Below are 21,620 nucleotides of genomic sequence, written 5' to 3'. Positions count from 1 at the left end.
GAATGATTATGGATCACATGGTAAGACTATGTTTAGCTTTGTAAGAATCTTCCAGACTCTCTTCCAAAGTGGCTGTACCATTTTGCATCCCACCAGTGATGAATGAGAGGTCCTGTTCTGTACATCTTCACCAGCATTTGTTGTATTTTGGATTTCAGCCGTTCTAATAGGTGTGTAGTGTTACCTCGTAGTTTTAAGTTGCAATTCCCTAATGACATGATGTTGAACATGTTTCCATATGCTTGTTTGCTGTCTGTATTTCATCTTGGGGTGAGGTGGCTGTTCTGATCCTTTGCCCATTTTTAAACTGGGTTCTTTCCAATTGTTACGTTTTCAGAGTTATTTGCATATTTCAGATACAAATCTTTCATCAGATATCTGTTGTTGCAAATATTTTCTCCCAGTCTGTGTCTTGGATTTGCATTCTCTTAACACAGAGAAGTTTTTCACAGAGCAGAAGTTTTAAATTTTAATTAAGTCTGTAAGCAGATAGGCTAGGGGGTCCCCAGAGAAAGAAAACCAGGCATGGCTTTCTTGACATAAGAGAAGCCATTTTTGGCCTAAGCCATTTTGTGATCTAAGCTTGGCTGCAATGTTTGCCCTTGAACAGGTCTCAGTAATTAATGATCTTAAGGGAACAAAAGAATGTAGCAACAGTGGAAAAGCAGTCAAGCAGCAGCAGTTCAGCTATAAAACAGTCCTAGTTCCTCCTCAATGGATATACATAATCTGATACATATCTTTGAGTTGTTCTGCAGGAATAAGCCCCCCCCCCCTTTAGTCCAAGACTAAAGCTTGGACTCTGTTGACCTTTGCCCCAATAATTTGCTGAATTCTCCTTAACTCAAGCATATTCATGAATATGCATGTTCCCTTAGCTTAAAACTTCTCCAATTCTGCTGTTCGAGGAGACATTGCTTTGGGAAAGATCCCTGGTGTTCTCACTTGCTGCAAGTAATAAATACTACCTTCTCCAGGTCTTTGCCTTGGTTGTGTCTTTTGGCTTGACACCCATGAAGAGGCAAACCCAGTTTTTGAGTAACAATGGGATCAAAAAAATTTTCCCATACAATTAGCAGTTATTCCAGTAGTTTCTCCATCCTTTCCTCACTAATTTTCAATGCCACTTTTATCATATTCAAAGATCTCACACGTGTGTAGGTCTTTTTCTGGAATCTTTACCATGCTCCACTGGTCTATTTGCCCATTCTTAAACCGTTATATCATAAATCCTGGTAGGATGTGTTCTCCCAACTTATTCTCTAACCCTCCCTCCCCCACAAAGAATTATAGCAGCTTCTCTTCGACCTTAAGTTTTGGTGTGAATTTTAATGCCACTTTAACAAGTTGTGTGAAATACGCAGTTGAGATCTAATTGTAACTGCACTATACTTATTGATTTGTTCAGTGAAAACAGATCTTTTTAATAAGTATCTTTTCTTATTCATGGATATGGTTCATTTCTCCATTAATATAATTTCATCCATAAGGGTCTTACACATCTTTTGTTAGTTTTATTCTTAGGTACCTAATAGGTTTTTTTTTTTTTTTAGGTCCTTCTAGTTATTAATGGATGCTTCATTAAAATTACAAACTTGTATGATACCCCAAATAATTTTTGTAATTTGCTATTAAATCATTTCACAATTCAAATCATAGCTTCAAAGTTCTTAAAATGCCAACTGTTTAATAATAAAAAATACAAATTATACAAAGATACAATAGAGGGAATTCCCTGGCGATCCAGTGGTTAGGACTTCACGCTTTCACTGCCGAGGGCCTGGTTGGATGGGGAGCTAGGATCCAGCACCCTGAGTGGCGCCACCCAAAAAAAAAAAAAACCAAAAAAACCCAACAACAACAGATACTACCTGAAATGTGAAATTAGTATATTGATTATTTCTCCCCAAATTGAAAGGAATGCATAATTTAGAGTTTCTCCTAGTATACGATTTAAAAAAAAAAGGACTAAGTCTGGAAAATGTTGAATCAACTGTCTTGCTGTCTATAAAACTCTCTTCTCCTTTTTAATTTATGAAGTTTACCTTTATTGATAGCTATTTATTTTGTGATTTACAAAGGTAGGTAGGTTCTTTCTGAACAATCAGAATGTAAACTGATGCTAATGAGATAAACATTTTGACTGTTAATTAAGCTGAGTCCAGTTAGCGATTTAATTTACCACTAACAAACGTATTCACCATTTACCAAATGCTGCAGGCAAGACAGATTAAGAGGTCAAATCTCAACCCATTTTCCTCAAATCATAGGGAAAATTAGGAGGTCCCAATAAATTACTTGTGGATTACCCAGTTTCCAGTATTCCCCTAGCAGAGGAATTAGCTGCTATAAGACAATCAGACTAAAAGTTTGAAGGTAGCTCTTTCAAGGCCCTCAGGGATACCCTGAAACAGGCATCTAGAGGCTGAGCCCAAAACTCCTTTCCTTCCATCTTCATCCTACACTATAACCTGTTTTTGCCGACTCTGAATAACTCTCGGTATGATCAAACATCAGACCTTAAAAACACATCTTGAAGTGCAGTCGCTTTCTTACCCAAATATCTTAACTGTCCCAAATACCATGATCTCCGTATACTGCTGATGGGAATTTAGTTGCCAACCCAACTATGTGGTTAGTCCTCAGTACACAGTGGCTCCGAGATCAAGGCGACGCAGTTAACCCAGCTTGCCCAGACTCAGGCCAAATTCAGAGGCTGATCCTGGAGTTATTTCAGGACACTTCCCTCGCTTCCCAGAAAAACTCAGCCCTACCTCAAACCCAGACCCCAAGACCCTCCCGATCAGGTGAGCTAAAGCCTCAGTGCTTTTCGTTCGGGGCTTGGCAGGGGTCAGGCTCATTCCAAGCGGGAGCGCCACGTTTTAAAGACTAGCAGCACGCGCCGCACTGTCCGATAACGGTCGAGGAACCGAGCTCCAGGCACTAGGCCCATTGTGCTCGCGGCTAGAAACTCCGCCTTGATCCTAACACAGCCGAGGCCCCGCCCCGCGCGTGACGCCAGCGTCAGGCCAGTCCCGGCATGCTCCGCGCCCGCCGGCGGCCGAGCGCAGACGAGAAGGATATTCACCGTGAGCAGTCTCTGGTCAGTTCAGCCGCTATCCAGACCTGGGTCGGCGAGAGTGCCGCCACCAGCTGTTCTCCTACCGCTCTGCCGTCAGTCTGAACGCCCCCAGCCCTCCCGCGAGGGCGCCCCGGGACGGAAGGATCCAGCAGCCTGTCGGCGCCCGCCGTTCTCGTGGTCGCCGTCGCCGTCGTCGTTGTGGTAGTCTCTGCCGTAGCCTGGGCCATGGCCAATTACATCCACGTCCCGCCCGGCTCCCCGGAGGTCCCCAAGCTGGACGTCACGGTGCAGGATCAGGAGGAGCAGCGCTGCCGGGAGGGGGCCCTGAGCCTCCTGCAACACCTGCGGCCGCACTGGGACCCTCAGGAGGTGACCCTGCAGGTAACGCCCACACCTCAGCCCCGGGTCTCACCCGACCTTGACGCGGCCCCGGGAGGGCCGGGGGGCGGGGGCGATCTCACCATCCCTTCTAGTCCCCGGTGACCCGGGAGGACCTACGGGAACGTCGTCTCCCTCCGTTCTTTGGGAAGTGATCCTGTATTTTCTCCGTCACACCTAGGAAGGTCACTCCCCCTTCCTTCACCATTGCTTACTGAGGTCGTCCTGGGGGCAGATTTTCTCTTTCCCGAGGCGGCTACGTTCGTGACGCACCCCTTCCACCTCGGGAAGGTTCCTGTTGATCGTTGCCCCTCCTCCCACTCCCCTGTCCCTTCTAACTGCGAAAAGAACCTTTTCCACTCCCTTGCGAGGCGTCCTCGCCCGTCGGCCCAAGCCACCATCTCCTCCCCTTTCACAAATAATGTGCTAATTAATCTTCTCTGATCTTCTCATTTCCCTTCCCTCCCCTCCCCCGTCGGTGTGCTCCCACTGATGCTCACCCTGCGTCTTACCTTCTCAAGTCCTGGGATTGGCGGCAGTACTCGATTCCAAAGTAGTGACCGTGGTCCTCATGGGTTCTTCGGTAGCCCTGCACACGTTATTTTATTTGTATCGGTACTTCTGAAAATGTTTTAGTCATGTTAGTGAAACTAACAATATCTGATGTTAGAAGGGTCAGTGGCTTGTGAATATTTCTTTTTCCTGAGCCACTGTATTCGTAGATAGACAAAAATTGGGAGAAAAAGTCCTTAAGAGCCTATGCATTTTTTAATAGCTTATTTCTAATAAGTTACGATTAAGCATACATGAAATTTATTTTGAATAGTAATTTGTATTTAACTCTTGGAGTTTCAGGTACTATATACGAAAATGAACCTCCTTTTCCCTTGCAAACACAAAGTAATTTTAAAGGCTGGCATATTTTAGGTTTGTTTCAAATCTGAGCAATAATGTAAGAGTATTCATTTGAAGTAGCCACATCATCTGCCTTATTTTGTTGACTGATTTGTTTCAGCAATGTTAATTGACTTAACAGTATCTCAGATTCTTTGGTAAAGTAGTCACCTATACAAAAATGAATAAAACATGAACAGTGCCCTAGGGCCCAGAACAGTTCTCAACACTTCAGCTTTCATGAATGTTGGTTTCAGTTCTTACTGCCTAGAAGAGTTTGGAGCAGATTAGAAGGACCCATATGTTTTGGAAAAAAGTTAAAACAAAAATTTTGAAAATTTAAGGGAATGTTTGTTAGCCAAGTATGTAGGACATAGTGAATCCAAAATGATTTTCATGTGTAATTAAAAAAAAATAGTATGATATATTTTCTTTAAGGAAAATTAGTTTAATTGAAACTTCCAATTTGAAACTCTAGACTTCTTTAGTTTATTATCCATTAACTTATTTGTAGTTTATTATAGAAGATTTTTATATTTATTAAAATGAGTTATATTCTGGCAGTCAAGTATAAATTAAACAGATATTAATTAAAAACATTGCTACTTCGTGGTAAACTCTGGTACTGGCAAACCATATTACTTTTTAAGCAGAGACTTAAGAGTTTGAAGCTTTGAAGACTGGAATTTCAGTTGATGTGTTTGTCTGTAGAACAGCAGGAATAGCTACCCAGAGGTACATTAGGTGTTTTTTTAATCATTTAATCCCCCGAACAACCATTTTAGATAGGTACTATCTTTTTTTTTCAGGTGAAACTCAGTGAAGTAAAGCCAGGATATCGGTTTAAAAAAAAAAAAAAAGGATAAAATATGCTAACATCAAACTGTTTTTTGATTGTTGTACTTGGGATTGAATCTTAATCTGATACCCATGTAGCAGCTTTTGACTTTAAGACCTTTGGACTCATTATCCAAACTTCTAATATACTTATTTGTAAGTGAAGGTAAATACTACCATGTTTTTTGGCCCTTAGGATGATTGTTATTTAGAAATATAATCCCTCCATTTGCAAGCAAAGCTATTGATCCAGAAGCTGGAACAACTGCTAAGCAGAGTTGATGGTTATTCATCTCTCAATATGGTAGATCTGACTCCCACATTCTAGGTCATTATAAACTCTGCTTTTATGATGCTTCAGGATTTCTTTAGTAAATATCAATGGGAATATTTTCTTTTGAGATTTGCTTTTATTTCCTTTGAGGTATAAAGATAAAAATCATACCTAACATAATAGTCAACAGATTAAAACAGGTATCAGTAATACAGCCCATATTTTAAAAAGATTTTTTCTAAAATTCTTATGTGATATAAAAATGCTTTAAACATACCTTAGACGCTTACTCTAGTAATACTTATTTTACCTGGCACTAACTCTTGACAGCTGAACTATTGAGAGCATGTTGGAAAATCCAGAAGTAAACAAAAAAAGACTTCAATGCATTCAGAATAATAGAGGGCCCAGTCTTTGCTCACAACTTACGGACACAGGGAATAATATATCTCATTTTAGATAGAGTCTTAAAAAGTTTAATTATTTTTTCCCTATCTGTACAAAATTAAAAGAATACAATATAAAAGGAGTGGTGAGCTTTGTGGAGTGTAGTATCTTAGAATAGGCAGAGTAGTTCTAAAACAATACCAGTCACAGTGTTTTTTATTTAATAATATTTTACTATTTATAAAGAAAGCACTTTCACGTACATTCTCCCAATGACCCTGTGAGATAGATGTAGACTGTTAATATGTATTTTATAGTTAAACGAAAGTGAGCTTGGAGTTTGTAATGGCAGATCTGGGATGAGAACTCATCTTATGAATTATTGCTCTTTGAGAAAAGTTTATGTTTGTATATTATGATTAAGACAGGGAAGCCATTTCTGTGTGAAGTTAGTAATTTCTTAAAAATTAAATCTTTGGCTCATAGAAAGATTTTGCTTTAAGTTCCTTAAACAGAAATTTGCATTACTTTTCCACATGTGACATTATTTTGGAAACGGGATTCACTTCAGCTTTCTTTTAAGATAGTTACTATCTAATAGTAAAGTATTTGAGTGGGTGGTAGGACCTAAGACTATTTGACTATGGCTAAGAGAGATGTGTTGTTTGATAGGTTCCCATATATGTTGATAACATGTGACCAAAAAGTCAGGAGCCTACTGTACTAGTTTATTTTCAGGTATTGATAGCTGTGTGACTCGGACTTAGCAAACCACTTCACCTCTCTTTGGGGCCTCAGCATAGTGTAGTGGAAAGAGGATGGTTTTTGAATCCTGATTCCAGCCTTTTGTCACCTTTGGCAAATTTAAAAGCCTCTGTAAAAAGGACTTACTCTCTACCTTGGAAAATAGTAGCATAGTAGAAAATAGTAGAATTTAACTACTATAGTACTCATAGTCATTTTACTACTAGTACTAATTTTACTACTTTACTACTAAGAGTAGAGTATCAGGAGAATTAAATGAAATACGTAAAATTATACATAGTATGTTTTAGTACTCCAGCTTCCCCCAGGCTCTCCCCCCACCATTTGTAAGTGGAAAGTTGTTATGAAAGAATTGTAAGCTCCTAAAATTCAATAATTTTGACATGTATTTTTTTGTATTGGCATAATGCTACTTTTCAGCAGCATTCCTTGTAGCAGAAGGTAGGCATGGGAGAATGGAGGAAGGAAGGCTTCATAGAAGACGGGGTACCTGAACTGAGCTTGGAAGGAAAGATAGGAGATGGAATGGGGAAGTATTTCTGGGCAAAGAAAAACTGCTTTCACAAAAGCTAGACTATGAGTATCTTGGGCAGAATGGTGTATGAACAAGAAAAGAAGTGGGAGTGATTTTCAAATAAGGGAGTGGTTAGATACGAAGGTTTTATGCCTCTTTAAGGAGGTGGTATTTTATTATCTAGGACATGATGGGAAGCTGGTGAATGTTTTTAAGCAGGTAAGTTATATCATATATTTTTTAGAGAAGTGGCAGATTACAATTTAGGCAGCATTCATTGAAGGAAATGTTTTGAATTGGGGAGTAAGTGATCACTTACAAAGGACATTGGTTTTGAAACTGGTGGTTATTGCACACTAAGAGGATGCTAAATCAGTGTAGTGGGTTGAAACCACTACAGTTTAAAAAGATGAGTTAAAATAAGATGTGATAGGATAGATCAGAGAGCATTGCAAGTAATAAGGTAAGTATTATCTTGTGAAGCTTTTAGTTTTATATAAAAGTATATATGTACTGAATTAGAGGATAAATATATTTCTTTCTGTGTATTGCATTAAAAAATGTTTGTGAAAGACAACCTAGGAGAGACTGTTATGTTAGTACAGACAAGCGGTGCTGGGATCCAAATTAGGACAGTGGCCTTGAAGATGGAAATAAGGGACAGATTTGACATTTCAGAAAATAAATGTGCAGGACTTGTTAATTGCTTGCAGGTGAGGGAGGAAGTGGGAAGCTTAAGGTTTTTTTGTTTTTTTTTTTTTTTTTGTGGGTGACAAAAATGAAGGAAGTAATGAAAAGTGTATATTTAAGGAATCAGGTTGTATTTTTCAGGATTTTATCTTTTTTTTTTTTTTTAATCTTTTGGCCACGCTGCTTGCAACGTGGGATCTTAGTTCGCTGACCAGGGGTTGAACTCGCGCCCCCTGCAGTGGAAACACAGAGTCTTAATCACTGGACTGCCAGGGAAGTCCCCAGGATTTTGTCTTATAAGGAGTTATTTTGCTCTGATATATCTGATGGGCTATAAATAGGTAAATTTTTATCACCCTTTTAAAAACTGTGAGATGCAACAAACAAACAGAAAAATGAATGAAACATAAATTGTTGTAGAATAAATACCTTCGTAGCCCCAGCCCAGGGAAAGAGAAAATATTACCAGCAACACAGAATATCTCCCTTTTCTCTTCCTGCTCCTAACTTTTCCCTCCCTCTAGTGGTAATCACAATAGCAGTTTAAAAAAAAATTGTTAACAAACAGAATATTTTGAATTAGTCAATTTTTCCAGTACTCTGAGAAAATATACTGCGTATGAATTTTTTAAATAAGAGACTATATGATCATGAAGTAATTTAGTTTTACTGAAAAGATGTACCACAATATTAAAACTTTGAGTAGAAAAAAACCCACTTCCTATTCATAGTTTATTAAAAAATCAACTGTTTCATTTTGTTTATTACCTTCTACTTCTCCCTTAAATATTTTACATAGTTGTTATTGAACCTTATGTACAATTTTTAAAAATTAATTTTTATTGGAGTATAGTTGCTTTACAATGTTGGGTTAGCTTCTACTGCACAGCAAAGTGAATCAACCATACATATACATATATCCCCTCCCTTTTGGATTTCCCTCCCATTTAGGTCACCACAGTGCATTAAGTAGAGTTCCCTGTGCTATACAGTATGTTCCCATCAGTTGTCTATTTTATACACAGTATCAATAGGGTATATGTGTCAATCCCAATCTCCCAGTTCCTTCCACCCCACCCCTTTCTCGCTTGGTATCCATACATTTGTTCTCTATGTCTGTGTTTCTATTTCTGCTTGGCAAATAGGGTCATCTATACCATTTTTCTAGATTCCACGTATATGCGTTAATATACGATATTTGTTTTTCTCTTTCTGGACTTACTTCACTGTATAACACTCTCTAGGTCCATCCACATCTCTACAGATGACCCAATTTCGTTCCTTTTATGGCTGAATAATATTCCATTGTATATATGTACCACATTTTCATTATCCATTCCTCTGTTGATGGACATTTAGGTTGTTTTCCATGCCCTGGCTATTGTAAATAGTGCTGCTATGAACATTGGAGTGCGTGTCTTTTTTTAAATAAATTTATTTATTTATTTTTGGCTGCGTTGGGTCTTTGTTGCGTGCGAGCTTTCCATACTTGCGGTGAGCGGGGCTACTCTTCGTTGCGGTGCACAGGTTTCTTATTGTGGTGGCTTCTCTTGTTGTGGAGCACGGGCGCTAGGTGCGCGGGGCTTCAGTAGTGTGGCACACAGCCTCAGTAGTTGTGGCTCATGGACTCTAGAGCGCAGGCTCAGTAGTTGTGGTGCACAGGCTTAGTTGCTCTGCTGCATGTGGGATCTTCCCGGACCAGGGATCAAACCCATGTCCCTGGCATCGGCAGGCAGATTCTTAACAGCTGCACCACCAGGGAAGCCCCATGTGTCTTTTTGAATTATGGATTTCTCTGGGTATATGCCCAGTATTCTGGGTCATATGGTAGTTCTATTTTTAGTTTTTTAAGGAACTTCCATATTGTTTTCCATAGTGGCTGCATCAATTTACATTCCCACCAACAGTGTGAGATTGTTCCCTTTTCTCCACACCCTCTTCAGCATTTATTGTTTGTAGATTTTTTGATGATGGCCATTCTGACGGGTGTGAGGTGATTTGTAGTTTTGATTTGCATTTCTCTAATAATTAGTGATGTTGAGCTTCTTTTCATGTGTTTGTTTGGCCATCTGTATGTACAATTTGTATTCCATTTTTTCATAAATATTTTCCCATGTTGGTATGGTATTGACCACAATTTTTGATAGCTACAGACATAATATTTGGTCATGTTAAACATCATGTGACTTAATTACTTTTAAAGTGAGGTTTTAAAATTGTAAAGAGTATAAAGAGGAAAATTAGAAAAGGCTTATATTCTTGTCTAACCTTGTTGATTTTGTTTAAAAAATACAAATGATACATGCCCTTAAAAAACAAGGCTATAGGGGCTTCCCTGGTGGCGCAGTGGTTGAGAATCTGCCTGCCAATGCAGGGAATATGGGTTCGAGCCCTGGTCTGAGAAGATCCCACATGCCGCGGAGCAGCTGGTCCCGTGAGCCACAATTACTGAGCCTGCACGTCTGGAGCCTGTGCTCCACAGCAAGAGGGGCCGCGATAGTGAGAGACCCGCGCACCGCGATGAAGAGTGGCCCCCGCTTGCCGCAACTAGAGAAAGCCCTCGCACAGAAACGAAGACGCAACACAGCCATAAAAAAAAATTAATTAATAAAGAAAACAAAAAAAAAACAAGGCTATAAAATGAAAAGTAAAAAATCTAGCCCCCCCAACACCAAGTCATTCTCCCCAAAGGTAATTTTGTGAACAACTTCTTTTGAACTTATAAAAAATTATCAAATTATAGATTTACCAGTGTACATTATCTACCTATGTTTACAAATGTAGTAAATATAACTATATTCTTTTTTGTGTATATAAGTAAGTTATTCTGTATCTTGCTTTTAAAAATAATATATCTTAGACATCTCCATGTCAGTATATATAATCTGCCCCATGTTTTTAAAAAAAATTGTCGTTTTTATTTTTTAGGTATTAAAAAAAGTATTGCAGTGATCTGCTTTTATACATATATTTTGGATAACTTTTCTAAGTATATCCATAGAGTAAATTCTTATTAGTGGAATTAAAAGGTTAAAAGTAAAAAAAAAAAAAAAATTATGATCTTCAAGGAATTGGCTCACACAAGTGTGGAGGCTGGTAAATCTGAAATTTGTAGGGCATTCTCTGGTAAGCTGGAAGCTCTCAGGCAGGAGTTGATATTGTAGTCTTAAGGGGGCACATGTTCAGGAAAACCTAAGTTTTGCTTTTACAGCTCTTCACCTGATTGAATGAGGCTCATTCATGGGGAATAATCCCTTTTACTTGAAGTTATCTGGTTAATATGTCTGCAAAATACCTTCAGAGCTGCATCTAAATTAGTGTTTGATTGAATAACTGGGTATTATAGCTAATCCAAGACACAAAACTGTTATGCTATTTCTCACTTTTATATAATTTATACTCCTCAAAACAGTGTTGGAAAGTATCCTTTTCTCTATACTTTGTCCGACCTCTGATATTAAATTAAAAAATTTTTTGCCGGTTGAATACATGAAAATGGTATTTTGTTTTGTTTTTACATTACTTTTAATTGTGCTATTTTCAAAGATGGTGGAATCCAATAGTTACTTCCACAAAACAGTTAACTGACATGCATTAATTCCATCTTTCTAGGCTTCTGGGCTCGTCCAGTAGCCATTGTCTTAAAGAATAATTGAAGCTTGTCTTTCCCGTTGTATTGGCCTGTGGAAGCTCATTCATTTGAATTCAGTAGTTAATCGGTCATTTTAGACCATAAATAAATATCAAAACCCTGCTTGGTATCTTAGTCATCTTTAAGGACTAAAGAAATTTCATAGTAGCTAAGGTAGAGTTTAATATTTTTATCATCTCAGGGTTTGTAGTTGCAGGGCAGTGTCACGTACTGAAAGAAGGTATTGGATTATGTTTTGGGGGTCTCAAGGTGACCTTCAAGTTCACTAATAATCGCTTTAACTTCTAAGATATCATTAAGACTGTAATTTCTTTTTGTCCACCGGGTATTCTATATTGCTTCAAAGAGCAACCTGTGCAGGTTTGGGCAATTCTTTAAGTTCCTAATTGATACGGTCAGTTAGTCCTGGCTGAAGGGTGAATTTATGTCTTCTGTTACAGTACTAAAATAGGGAAAGTGTTACTATAAAACATATTTATCTCAGTATTACATTCTGGCGAAGGAGACAGAACCACCTCTCATAATACCTGTTCCAGTACTCCACTTGGCATACAAATTTTCACCGTCAACAGTGGCATCCTCATGTCCTCGCAGAGTAACTGTTGCTCCTTTAAGAGTCTCTCACATAGGTTTTGGATTCAGTGCATTGGGCTTCCCTGTCAAAAGGTTTCTTCTCTCCCTCTAGGCCATTTTACCCACTTATGTGAATTTGGCCTTGGGTTCCCAGCTGCTGAGGGCTGGGCTAAGATCTTGGCCTCACAGTCAATTTGCTTATTCCCGAATTGGTGGCAGACTCTTAATATCATCTTTGTACCCTGGCTTTTTAAAATCTCCCAAGCTCAAGTAAATATGGTGGATTTGTTCGGGGCACTCAATGCTGGGAGACCACTAGCAGGTCCCATCAGTCCATCCAATCTGATAATGCTTCATTAAAAAGTTTTGCTTCAACCCCATCAATGTCTGCTTTATTCATCCAGTTTTTTGATAACCATGAAAAACTTTCACTCTGTTGGGACAAGTCATTTGCCATCTCCCTTATCTTTTCCGCTTACTTTTAATTTAGTTTTCTTACTATCATCCCTAAGACCCGAAAAGGGAAGCTTGAGACAGCAAATCGGATCCAGCATCCTGAACAGTTTATGTTGGTAACAGGAGAGTTACATGGGGGACCCATGTAGAAGGAGAAACTTTTATCATGATATTCACCGTGACCTGGGGGTGGGGCATATTAAGTGGTTGAATATCCTGGTCACTGTAAGGCCAGTCTTTTATGGCCTGCATATGCAGTATATCAGCCACTTCATCTGGAGTGATCCACTTTGCATGCAGAGGAGGGACCGCACAATTCCCCTTCTCAGGAAACAAACTTAGTAACTACTTCTATCCATTCTTCCAGTCTAGCAGTCTTGTTGGGATTAGATTGCTGTATGTTTGGGTTAGTTGCAGCCATTCAAGACTGTTCAATAGTAAGCTGTGGGTCCTGCATTAGCCTAAACATGCCATGGACTTCAAACCATAGACTGCTCCTAACTTAACCATTCTGATGATGAGACAACTTTACACTATATCCTCTGGTTTCAGTAGTTTCCTTATTTTGTCCCCTTCCCACCGGAATCATTTTGGTAAACAGAGGATGAGTTACAGAGGTCAAAGAAGAGTTATCTGCTGTGGAGCACACATTCTCTTTTGTGACAGTTCTGTGCTTAGCAGCCTGATGTTGTATTGGACCATCTGGAACCTGGGTTGGTGCAACATCAAGATCTACCCTAAAACAGTCTTTATCTTTCTGTCGTAGGTAGTATGGCTAACAGCAGCCAAGGAATCACACATTTAGCCTATTTCTCATTATTTTGCACTTTATTGTGGATTCAGGGACAACTCTTCTGGGGTTGGAGCTATCATTTTTAGGTTTCACTTACTTTTACCTCTTGTAATAGATGACATCATGCCTGCCGTTTCATACTGTGGATGATCTGGCAAACACCCAGGCATCAGGGATTGATCATCCTCTGCGCCTTCCTTATTCTTTTCCTCAGATAATACTTAAGAATATTACAGTGAGTCTAGGGTCATGCTAGCGAACCCATAAACTTGAAGGTGTATCCCTGAAACATTAAGAGTCATGACATCAGGTTTTTATCCTGTTTTGCCATTGTATGACTTTGGAAAAATATGAGAACTTACCTAGGTCATAGTTTTCTCATTCTACAAATCGATCATTCAGTCTATATAAAAGCAAACATTTATTGAATATCTCTATGTTCTATGTTCCACTCTTTCTCAACGTTTTTAATAATTACTCTCTAAAGAGAAGGTTAAATTATGTTAATTTTTACCTAACAGGAGAAATTAAATACTAAAAAATAGGATTTTGCAGGTAAGGTTGAGCTTTAGAGAGCCACAAACCATTGTAATATCTCTAGATTTTTTTCTTCCCTCAGTAACCAACTTTTGCTCCTTTGGTGGTGATATCATCTCTGTTGAGAATGTTTGTAATACATGTAAGAAATTTTATTTCGTTTTATATATGTATATGAGAGGATATGTATCTGTATGTGTATCTGTATCTCCTCTTTAAGATAGTAAATTAAAATTAATTAAATTTAAACCGAAGTACTAAAGTACCTACGCATTTATTTTCAGTTTTAAAAACCTTATCGCTTTAGGAAATTTTCTCTAGGGTTACTGTGAGTTGAAGGTAATCAAAAGATTAACTGGCAGTACATTTTTTCTGATCTGAATATTACATTAACTCTTTTCTAGTTAAATTTGTTGTTGATGTGTGATATACATAATAAAAAGTGCACAAATCGTAAGTGTAGAACCTGATGAATTTTCCTACAAAGCAGCCACACCCATGTAATAAGTATCCAAGTCAGGAAACAGATTTGGGAAATGGTACCCCAGAATCCTCGCTTATACTCTTTTGGAGTCACTATCCATCAACTCTCCTCAAGCAAGTGTTACTCCTATCCTGACTTTATATCGTAGTTTTCCCTCTCTATGAATTTTTTTTAATGGAATCGTATGGTATATACTTTTTTTGGGGGGGTTGGCATATGCTAAAGTTATGAGAGATTTATTCCTGTATATATAGTTAGTTCTTTCTTATTCTCATTGTAAGAATATACCTCAGTTTATCTTCTGTTGGTGGACACTTGGGTTGTTTTCGGTTTTTGGCTATTACAAATTATGCTGCTGTGAACATAGCCGTATAAATCTTTTGATGAGTGTGAATATCTATTTCTGTTAGGTGGATCCTTAGAAGTAGACTTGCTGGGTCATCTGGTATGTATTTTTAGCTTTACTAGATACTTTAAGTTTTCCAAAGTGGTTGTGTCGATTTATACCCCTAATGGCAATACTGTATGAGAGTTTCAGAGGTGCTGCATCTTTACCAACAATTGTTATTATCTGTCTTCATTTTTATCATTCGCGTAGGCATTAAGGGTATTTTGTTATGGGTTTGATTTGCATTCTCTTAATAACTAGTGCATCTTTTTTCTGTGGGTCGGATATTTGAATGTCTTCTATTTTGAGATACCTGTTAAGATTTTTGGCTAATTTTTCTCCTGAATTATTTTTTTCCTAATGATTTGTAGATGTTCTTTACATATTCTATATTTGAGCCCTTTTTTCTTTTTTTTGGCCACGCTGCGCGGCTTTGCAGTATCTTAGTAGGGATTGAACCCAGGCCCCCCAGCCATGGAAGCGTGGAGTCCTAACCACTGGGCCGCCAGGGAATTCCCGAGTCCTTTTTTTGAAGAAATGTATTATAAATATTTTCTGCCAGTTTGTGGCTTGCGTTTTCACCCTTAATAGTGTCTTTTGACAGTTTTAACACCAGTTTTTCAATTTTTTCTTTATGGGTAGCATGTTTTGTGTCTTGATCTCTTCCTATGCCAAAGTCCTGAAGATATTCCTCTATGTTTTATAGAAGCTTTATTGTTTTGCTATTTTACATTTTGATCTGAAATTGTTTATGGTGCAAGGTGGAGGAGGTCATGACTCATTTTTCTTCCGAATGGCTATCAGTATCCAGTGATCCAGTATCCCTTATAGAAAAGACCATTTTCTCCCCTTTATAGTGTTACCTGAAACCACCATTTTTTCACCATTATAGTGTTACCTTTGTCATAAACCAGGTGGCACTGTATGTGGGTCTGTTTATGAATTCTGTTCTGTTCCTTTAGTCTGTTTTGTCTATTACTGCACCAGTATCACAGTATCTGGACTGCTCTCAAGTTTTGCTTCTAGGTCTTGGTATGATATAGTTACTATAATCCTTGGTATGAGACACTAGCTTTGTTCTTCTTTAAAATTGCCTTGACTGTTCTTGGCTTTTTAAATTGCCATGTAAATTGTAGACTCAGCTTTTCAATTTCCTCAAAAGAAACTAGATGGCATTTTGATTGACATTTTTGTGGAATCTATAGACATTTGAGGAGAAGTGAATTCATTAACAGTATTGAGTCTTACAATCTATAAATATGGTATATCCCATTTATTTATTTAGTTTCTCTCAAACTTTTGAAGTTTTCAGTGTAGAGATCTTATATTTTTCATTTCATTTTTCCCTCCAGGAATTTGATGCTTTCTGATATTATTTAAAGAATATCATTTAAAAAAAAAGGTTTGCTGTTAGTATAGAGAAATTCAATTGATATGTTAATACATTGAATTTTTCCCATGTTCTAATTATTTTTTTAAATTTAGATACTTTGTGCATTTTCTCTGTATCTGCAAATAATGAGTTTTGTTTTTTCCTTTCCTATTCCTACTTCTGTTGTTGTCGTTGTTGTCATGTCTTTTTTTTCCCCCACGTCTTTATTGGAGTATAAATGCTTTACAGTGTTGTGTTAGTTTCTGCTGTACAACAAAGTGAATCAGCTATATGTATACATATATCCCCATATCCCCTCCTTCTTGAGCCTTCCTCCCACCCTCCCTATCCCATCCCTCTATTGTCGCAAAGCACCAAGCTGATCTCCCTGTGCTATGCAGCAGCTTCCCACTAGCCTTACATTTGGTAGCGTATATGTCAGTGCTACTCTCTCGCTTCATCCCAGCTTCCCCTTCCCCTCGCTATGCCCTCAAGTCCTTTCTCTACGTCTGCCTCTTTATTCCTGCCCTGCCACTAGGTTCATCAGTACTGCTTTTTTAAATTCCATATATATGCGTTAGCATACGATAATTCGGTTTTCTCTTTCTGACTTACTTCACTCTGTATGACAGATTGTAGGTCCATCCACTTCACTACAAATAACTCAATTTTGTTCCTTTTTATGGCTGATATTCCATTGTGTATATGTGCCACATCTTCTTTATCCATTCATCTGTTGATGGACATCTAGGTTGTTTTCATGTCCTGGGTATTGTAAATAGTGCTGCAATGAATATTGTGGTACATGTCTCTTTTTGAATTATGGTTTTCTCAGGGTATATGCCCGGTAGTGGGATTGCTGGGTCATATGGTAGTTCTATTTTTAGTTTCTTAAGGGACCTCCATACTGTTCTCCATAGTGGCTGTATCAATGTACATTCCCACCAACAGTGCAGGAGGGTTCCCTTTTCTCCACACCCTCTCCAGCATTTATTGTTTGTAGATTTTTTGATGATGGCCATTCTAACCAGTGTGAGGTGATACCTCATTGTAGTTTTGATTTGCATTTCTCTAATGATTAGTGATGTTGAGCATCTTTTCATGTATTTGTTGGCCATCTGTGTGTCTTCTTTGGAGAAATGTCTATTTAGGTCTTCCACCCATTTTTGGATTGGGTTTTTTTTTTGATATTGAGCTACATGAGCTGCTTGTATATTTTGGAGATTAATCCTTTGTCAGTTGCTGCGTTTGCAAATATTTTCTCCCATTCTGAGGGTTGTCTTTTCACTTGTTTATGCTTTCCTTTGCTGTGCAAAAGCTTTTAAGTTTCATTAGGTCCCATTTGTTTATTTTTGTTTTTATTTCCCTTACTCTAGGAGGTGGATCAAAAAGGATCTTGCTGTGATTTATGTCATAGAGTGTTCTGCCTGTGTTTTCCTCTAAGAGTTTTATAGTGTCTGGCCTTACATTTAGGTCCTTAATCCACTTTGAGTTTATTGTCATGTATGGTGTTAGGGGGTGTTCTAATTTCATTCTTTTACGTGTAGCTGTCCATTTTTCCCAGCACCACTTATTGAAGAGGCTGTCTTTTCTCCATTGTATATTCTTGCCTCCTTTATCAAAGATAAGGTGATCATATGTGCATGGGTTTATCTCTGGGCTTTCTATTGTGTTCCATTGATCTATATTTCTGTTTTTTGTGCCAGTACCATACTGTCTTGATTACTGTATCTTTGTAGTATAGTCTGAAGTCAGGGAGCCTGATTCCTCCAGCTCCGTTTTTCTTTCTCACGGTTGCTTTGGCTATTCGGGATCTTTTGTGTTTCCATACAAATTGTAAAATTTCTTGTTCTAGTTCTGTGAAAAATTACATTGGTAGTTTGATAGGGATTGCATTGAACCTGGAGATCGCTTTGGGTAGTATAGTCATTTTCACAATATTGATTCTTCCAGTCCAGGAGCATGCTATATCTCTCCATCTGTTTATGTTATCTTTGATTTCTTTCATCAGTGTTTTATAGTTTTCTGAGTACAGGTCTTTTGCCTCCTTAGGTAGGTTTATTCTTAGGTATTTTATTCTTTTTTGTTGCGATGGTAAATGGGATTGTTTCCTTAATTTCTCTTTCTGATCTTTCATTGTTAGTGTATAGGAATGCAAGAGATTTCTGTGCATTAATTTTGTATCCTGCAACCTTACCAAATTCATTGATTAGTACTAGTAGTTTTCTGGTGGCATCTTTAGGATTTTCTGTGTATAGTATCATGTCATCAGCAAACAGTGACAGTTTTACTTCTTCTTTTCCAATTTGTATTCCTTTTATTTCTTTTTCTTCTCTGATTGCTGTGGCTAAGACTTCCAATACTATGTTGAATAATAGTGGCAAGAGTGGACATCCTTGTCTTGTTCCTGATCTTAGAGGAAATGCTTTCAGTTTTTCACCATTGAGAATGATGTTTGCTGTGGATTTGTCACATATGGCTTTTTTTATGTTGAGGTAGGTTCCCTCTCTGCCCACTTTCTGGAGAGTTTTTATCATAAATGGGTGTTGAATTTTGTCAAAAGCTTTTTCTGCATCTAGTGAGATGATCATATGGCTTTTATTCTTTAATTTGTTAATATGGTGTATCACATTGATTATTTTGCATATATGGAGGAATCCTTATATCCCTGGGATAAATCCCACTTGATCATGGTGCATGATCCTTTAAATGTGTTGTTGGATTCTGTTTGCTAGTATTTTGTTGAGGATTTTTACGTCTATGGTTCATCAATGATTTTGGCCTGTAATTTTTTTTTGTGTGTGTGATATCTTTGTCTGGTTTCGATATCAGGGTGATGGTGGCCTCATAGAATGAGTTTGGGAGTGTTCCTCCCTCTGCAATTTTTTGCAAGAGCTTGAGAAGGATAGGGGTTAACTCTTCTCTAAATGTTTGATAAAATTCGCCTGTGAAGCCATCTGGTCCTGCACTTTTGTTTGCTGGAAGATTTTAAATTACAGTTTCAATTTCATTACCTGTGATTGGTCTGTTTATATTTTCTAATTTCTCCTGGTTCAGTCTTGTAAGTTTGTACTTTTCCAAGAATTTGATCATTTCTTCTAGGTTGTCCATTTTATTGGCATTTAGTTGCTTGTAGTAGTCTCTTATGATCTTTTGTATTTCTGTGGTGTCAGTTGTAATCTCTCCTTTTTCATTTCTAATTTTATTGACTTGAGTCCTCTCTCTGTTTTTCTTGATGAGTCTGGCTAAAGGTTTATCAATTTTATTTATCTTCTCAAGGAACCAGCTTTTAGTTTTATTGATCTTGCTATTGTTTTCTTTGTTTCTATTTCATTTATTTCTGCTCTGATCTTTTTGGTTTCTTTCCTTCTACTAACTTTGGGTTTTGTTTGTTCTTCTTTCTCTAGTTCCTTTAGGTGTAAGGTTAGATTGTTTATTTGAGATTTTTCTTGTTTTTTGTAGTGAGCTTGAATTGCTATGAACTTCCCTCTTAGAACTGCTTTTGCTATGTCCCATAGGTTTTGGATCGTTGTATTTTCATTGTTATTTGTTTATGGGTATTTTTTGATTTCCTCTTTGATTTCTTCAGTGATCTTGGTTATTTAGCAGCGCACTGTTTAGCCTCCGTGTATTTGTGGCTTTTACTGTTTATTTCCTGTAATTGATTTCTAATCTCATAGCGTTGTGGTCGGAAAAGATGCTTGATACGATTTCAGTTTTCTTACATTTTCCAAGGCTTGATTTGTGACCCAAAATGTGATCTCTTCTGGAGAATGTACTGTGTGCACTTGAGAAGAAATTGTACTTTTGCTTTCGGGTGGAATATCCTAAAAATATCAATTAAGTCTATCTAGTCTATTGTGTCATTTAAAGCTTGTGTTTCCTTATTTATTTTCTGTTTGGATGGATCTGTCTATTGATGTAAGTGAGGTGTTAAAGTCCCCCACTATTACTGTGTTACTGTCGATATCTCCTTTTATGGCTGTTAGCATTTGCCTTATATATTGAGGTGCTCCTATGTTGGGTGCATAAATATTTATAATTGTTATGTTTTCTTCTTGGATTGATCCCTTGATCATTATGTAGTGTCCTTCTTTATCTCTTGTAACTGTCTTTATTTTAAAGTCTATTTTATCTGATATGAGTATTGCTACTCCAGGTTTCTTGTGATTTCCATTTGCATGGAATATCTTTTTCCATCCCCTCACTTTCAGTCTGTATGTGTCCCTAGGTCTGAAGGGGGTTTATTGTAGACGGCATATATACAGGTCTCGTTTTTGTATCCGTTCAGCCAGTCTATGTCTTTTGGTTGGAGCATTTAATCCATTTACATTCAAGGTGCTTATCAATATGTATGTTCCTATTACCATTTTCTTAATTGATTTGGATTTGTTTTTGTGGGTCTTTTTCTCCTCTTGTGTTTCCCACTTAGAGAAGTTCCTTTAGCATTTGTTGTAAAGCTGGTTTGGTGATGCTGAATTCTCATAGCTTTTACTTGTCTGTAAAGCTTTTGATTTCTCCATCAAATCTGAATGAGATCTTTGCTGGGTAATCTTGGTTGTAGGTTTTTCCCTTTCATCACTTTAAATGTGTTCTGCCACTCCCTTCTGGCTTGCAAAGTTTCTGCTGAAAGATCAGCTGTTAACCTTATGGGGATTCGCTTGTGTGTTATTTGTTGCTTTTCCCTTGCTGCTTTTAATATTTTTTCTTTGTATTTAATTTTTGATAGTTTGATTAATATTTTTCTCTTTGGATTTATCCTATATGGGACTCTCTGTGCTTCCTGGACTTGATTGACTATTTCCTTTCCCATGTTAGGGAAGTTTTCGACTATAATCTCTTCAAATATTTTCTCAGACCCTTTCTTTTTATCTTCTTCTTATGGGAGCCCTGTAATTTGAATGTTTGTGCATTTAATGTTGTCCCAGAAGTCTCTGAGACTGTCCTCAATTCTTTTTGTTCTTTTTTCTTTATTCTGCTACCTGGCAGTTAGCTCCATCATTTTATCTTCCAGCTCACTTACGTATTCCTCTGCCTCAAGTAATTCTGCTATTGATTCCTTCTAGAGTATTTTTAATTTCATTTGTTATGTTGCTCATCACTGTTTCTTTGCTCTTCAGTTCTTCTAGATCCTTTTTAAATGTTTCTTTTATTTTCTCCATTCTATTTCCGAGATTTTGGATCATCTTTACTACCATTACTCTGAATTTTTTTCAGGTAGGTTGCTTATTTCATCTTCATTTATTTGGTCTTGTAGATTTTTGCCTTGCTCCTTCATCTGTCACATTTTTTTTTTTTTTTGCCGTTTCATTTTTTTTTTTTTTGGCGTGTGGGACTGTATTCCTGTTTTACTTCTTGTTGGGCCTGAGGTGTCTGGCACTGGAGTTTGCAGGCAGTTGGATAGAGCCGGGTCTTGGTGCTGAGATGAGGACCTCCGGGAAGCCTCACTCTGATTAATATTCCCTGGGGTCTGAGGTTCTCTGTTAGTCCAGTGGTTTGGACTCGGCGCTCCCACCACAGGAGCTCAGGACCAACCTCTGGCCT

General features: G+C 37.8%; 1 protein-coding gene across 1 annotated transcript in view; it reads left to right on the top strand.

The window, feature by feature from the left end:
* Positions 1–1,307: 1,307 nt before the first annotated feature.
* The window catches only part of ETNK1 (ethanolamine kinase 1), a 74,582-nt gene continuing 54,269 nt past the window's right edge, over positions 1,308–21,620 (top strand). The window contains exon 1 of the mRNA XM_082419851.1: positions 1,308–3,463. Within this exon, the coding sequence (XP_082275977.1) occupies positions 3,308–3,463 (156 nt within the window). The 5' untranslated portion in view covers positions 1,308–3,307. The remainder of the gene's footprint in view (positions 3,464–21,620) is intronic.

The sequence above is a fragment of the Balaenoptera physalus genome, assembly GCF_965194825.1.
Source record: "Balaenoptera physalus genome assembly, chromosome: 13".
Taxonomy (NCBI): domain Eukaryota; kingdom Metazoa; phylum Chordata; class Mammalia; order Artiodactyla; family Balaenopteridae; genus Balaenoptera; species Balaenoptera physalus.
The sequence above is the reverse complement of the archived record's forward strand: the minus strand, read 5'-3'. Positions and strand labels throughout refer to the sequence as shown.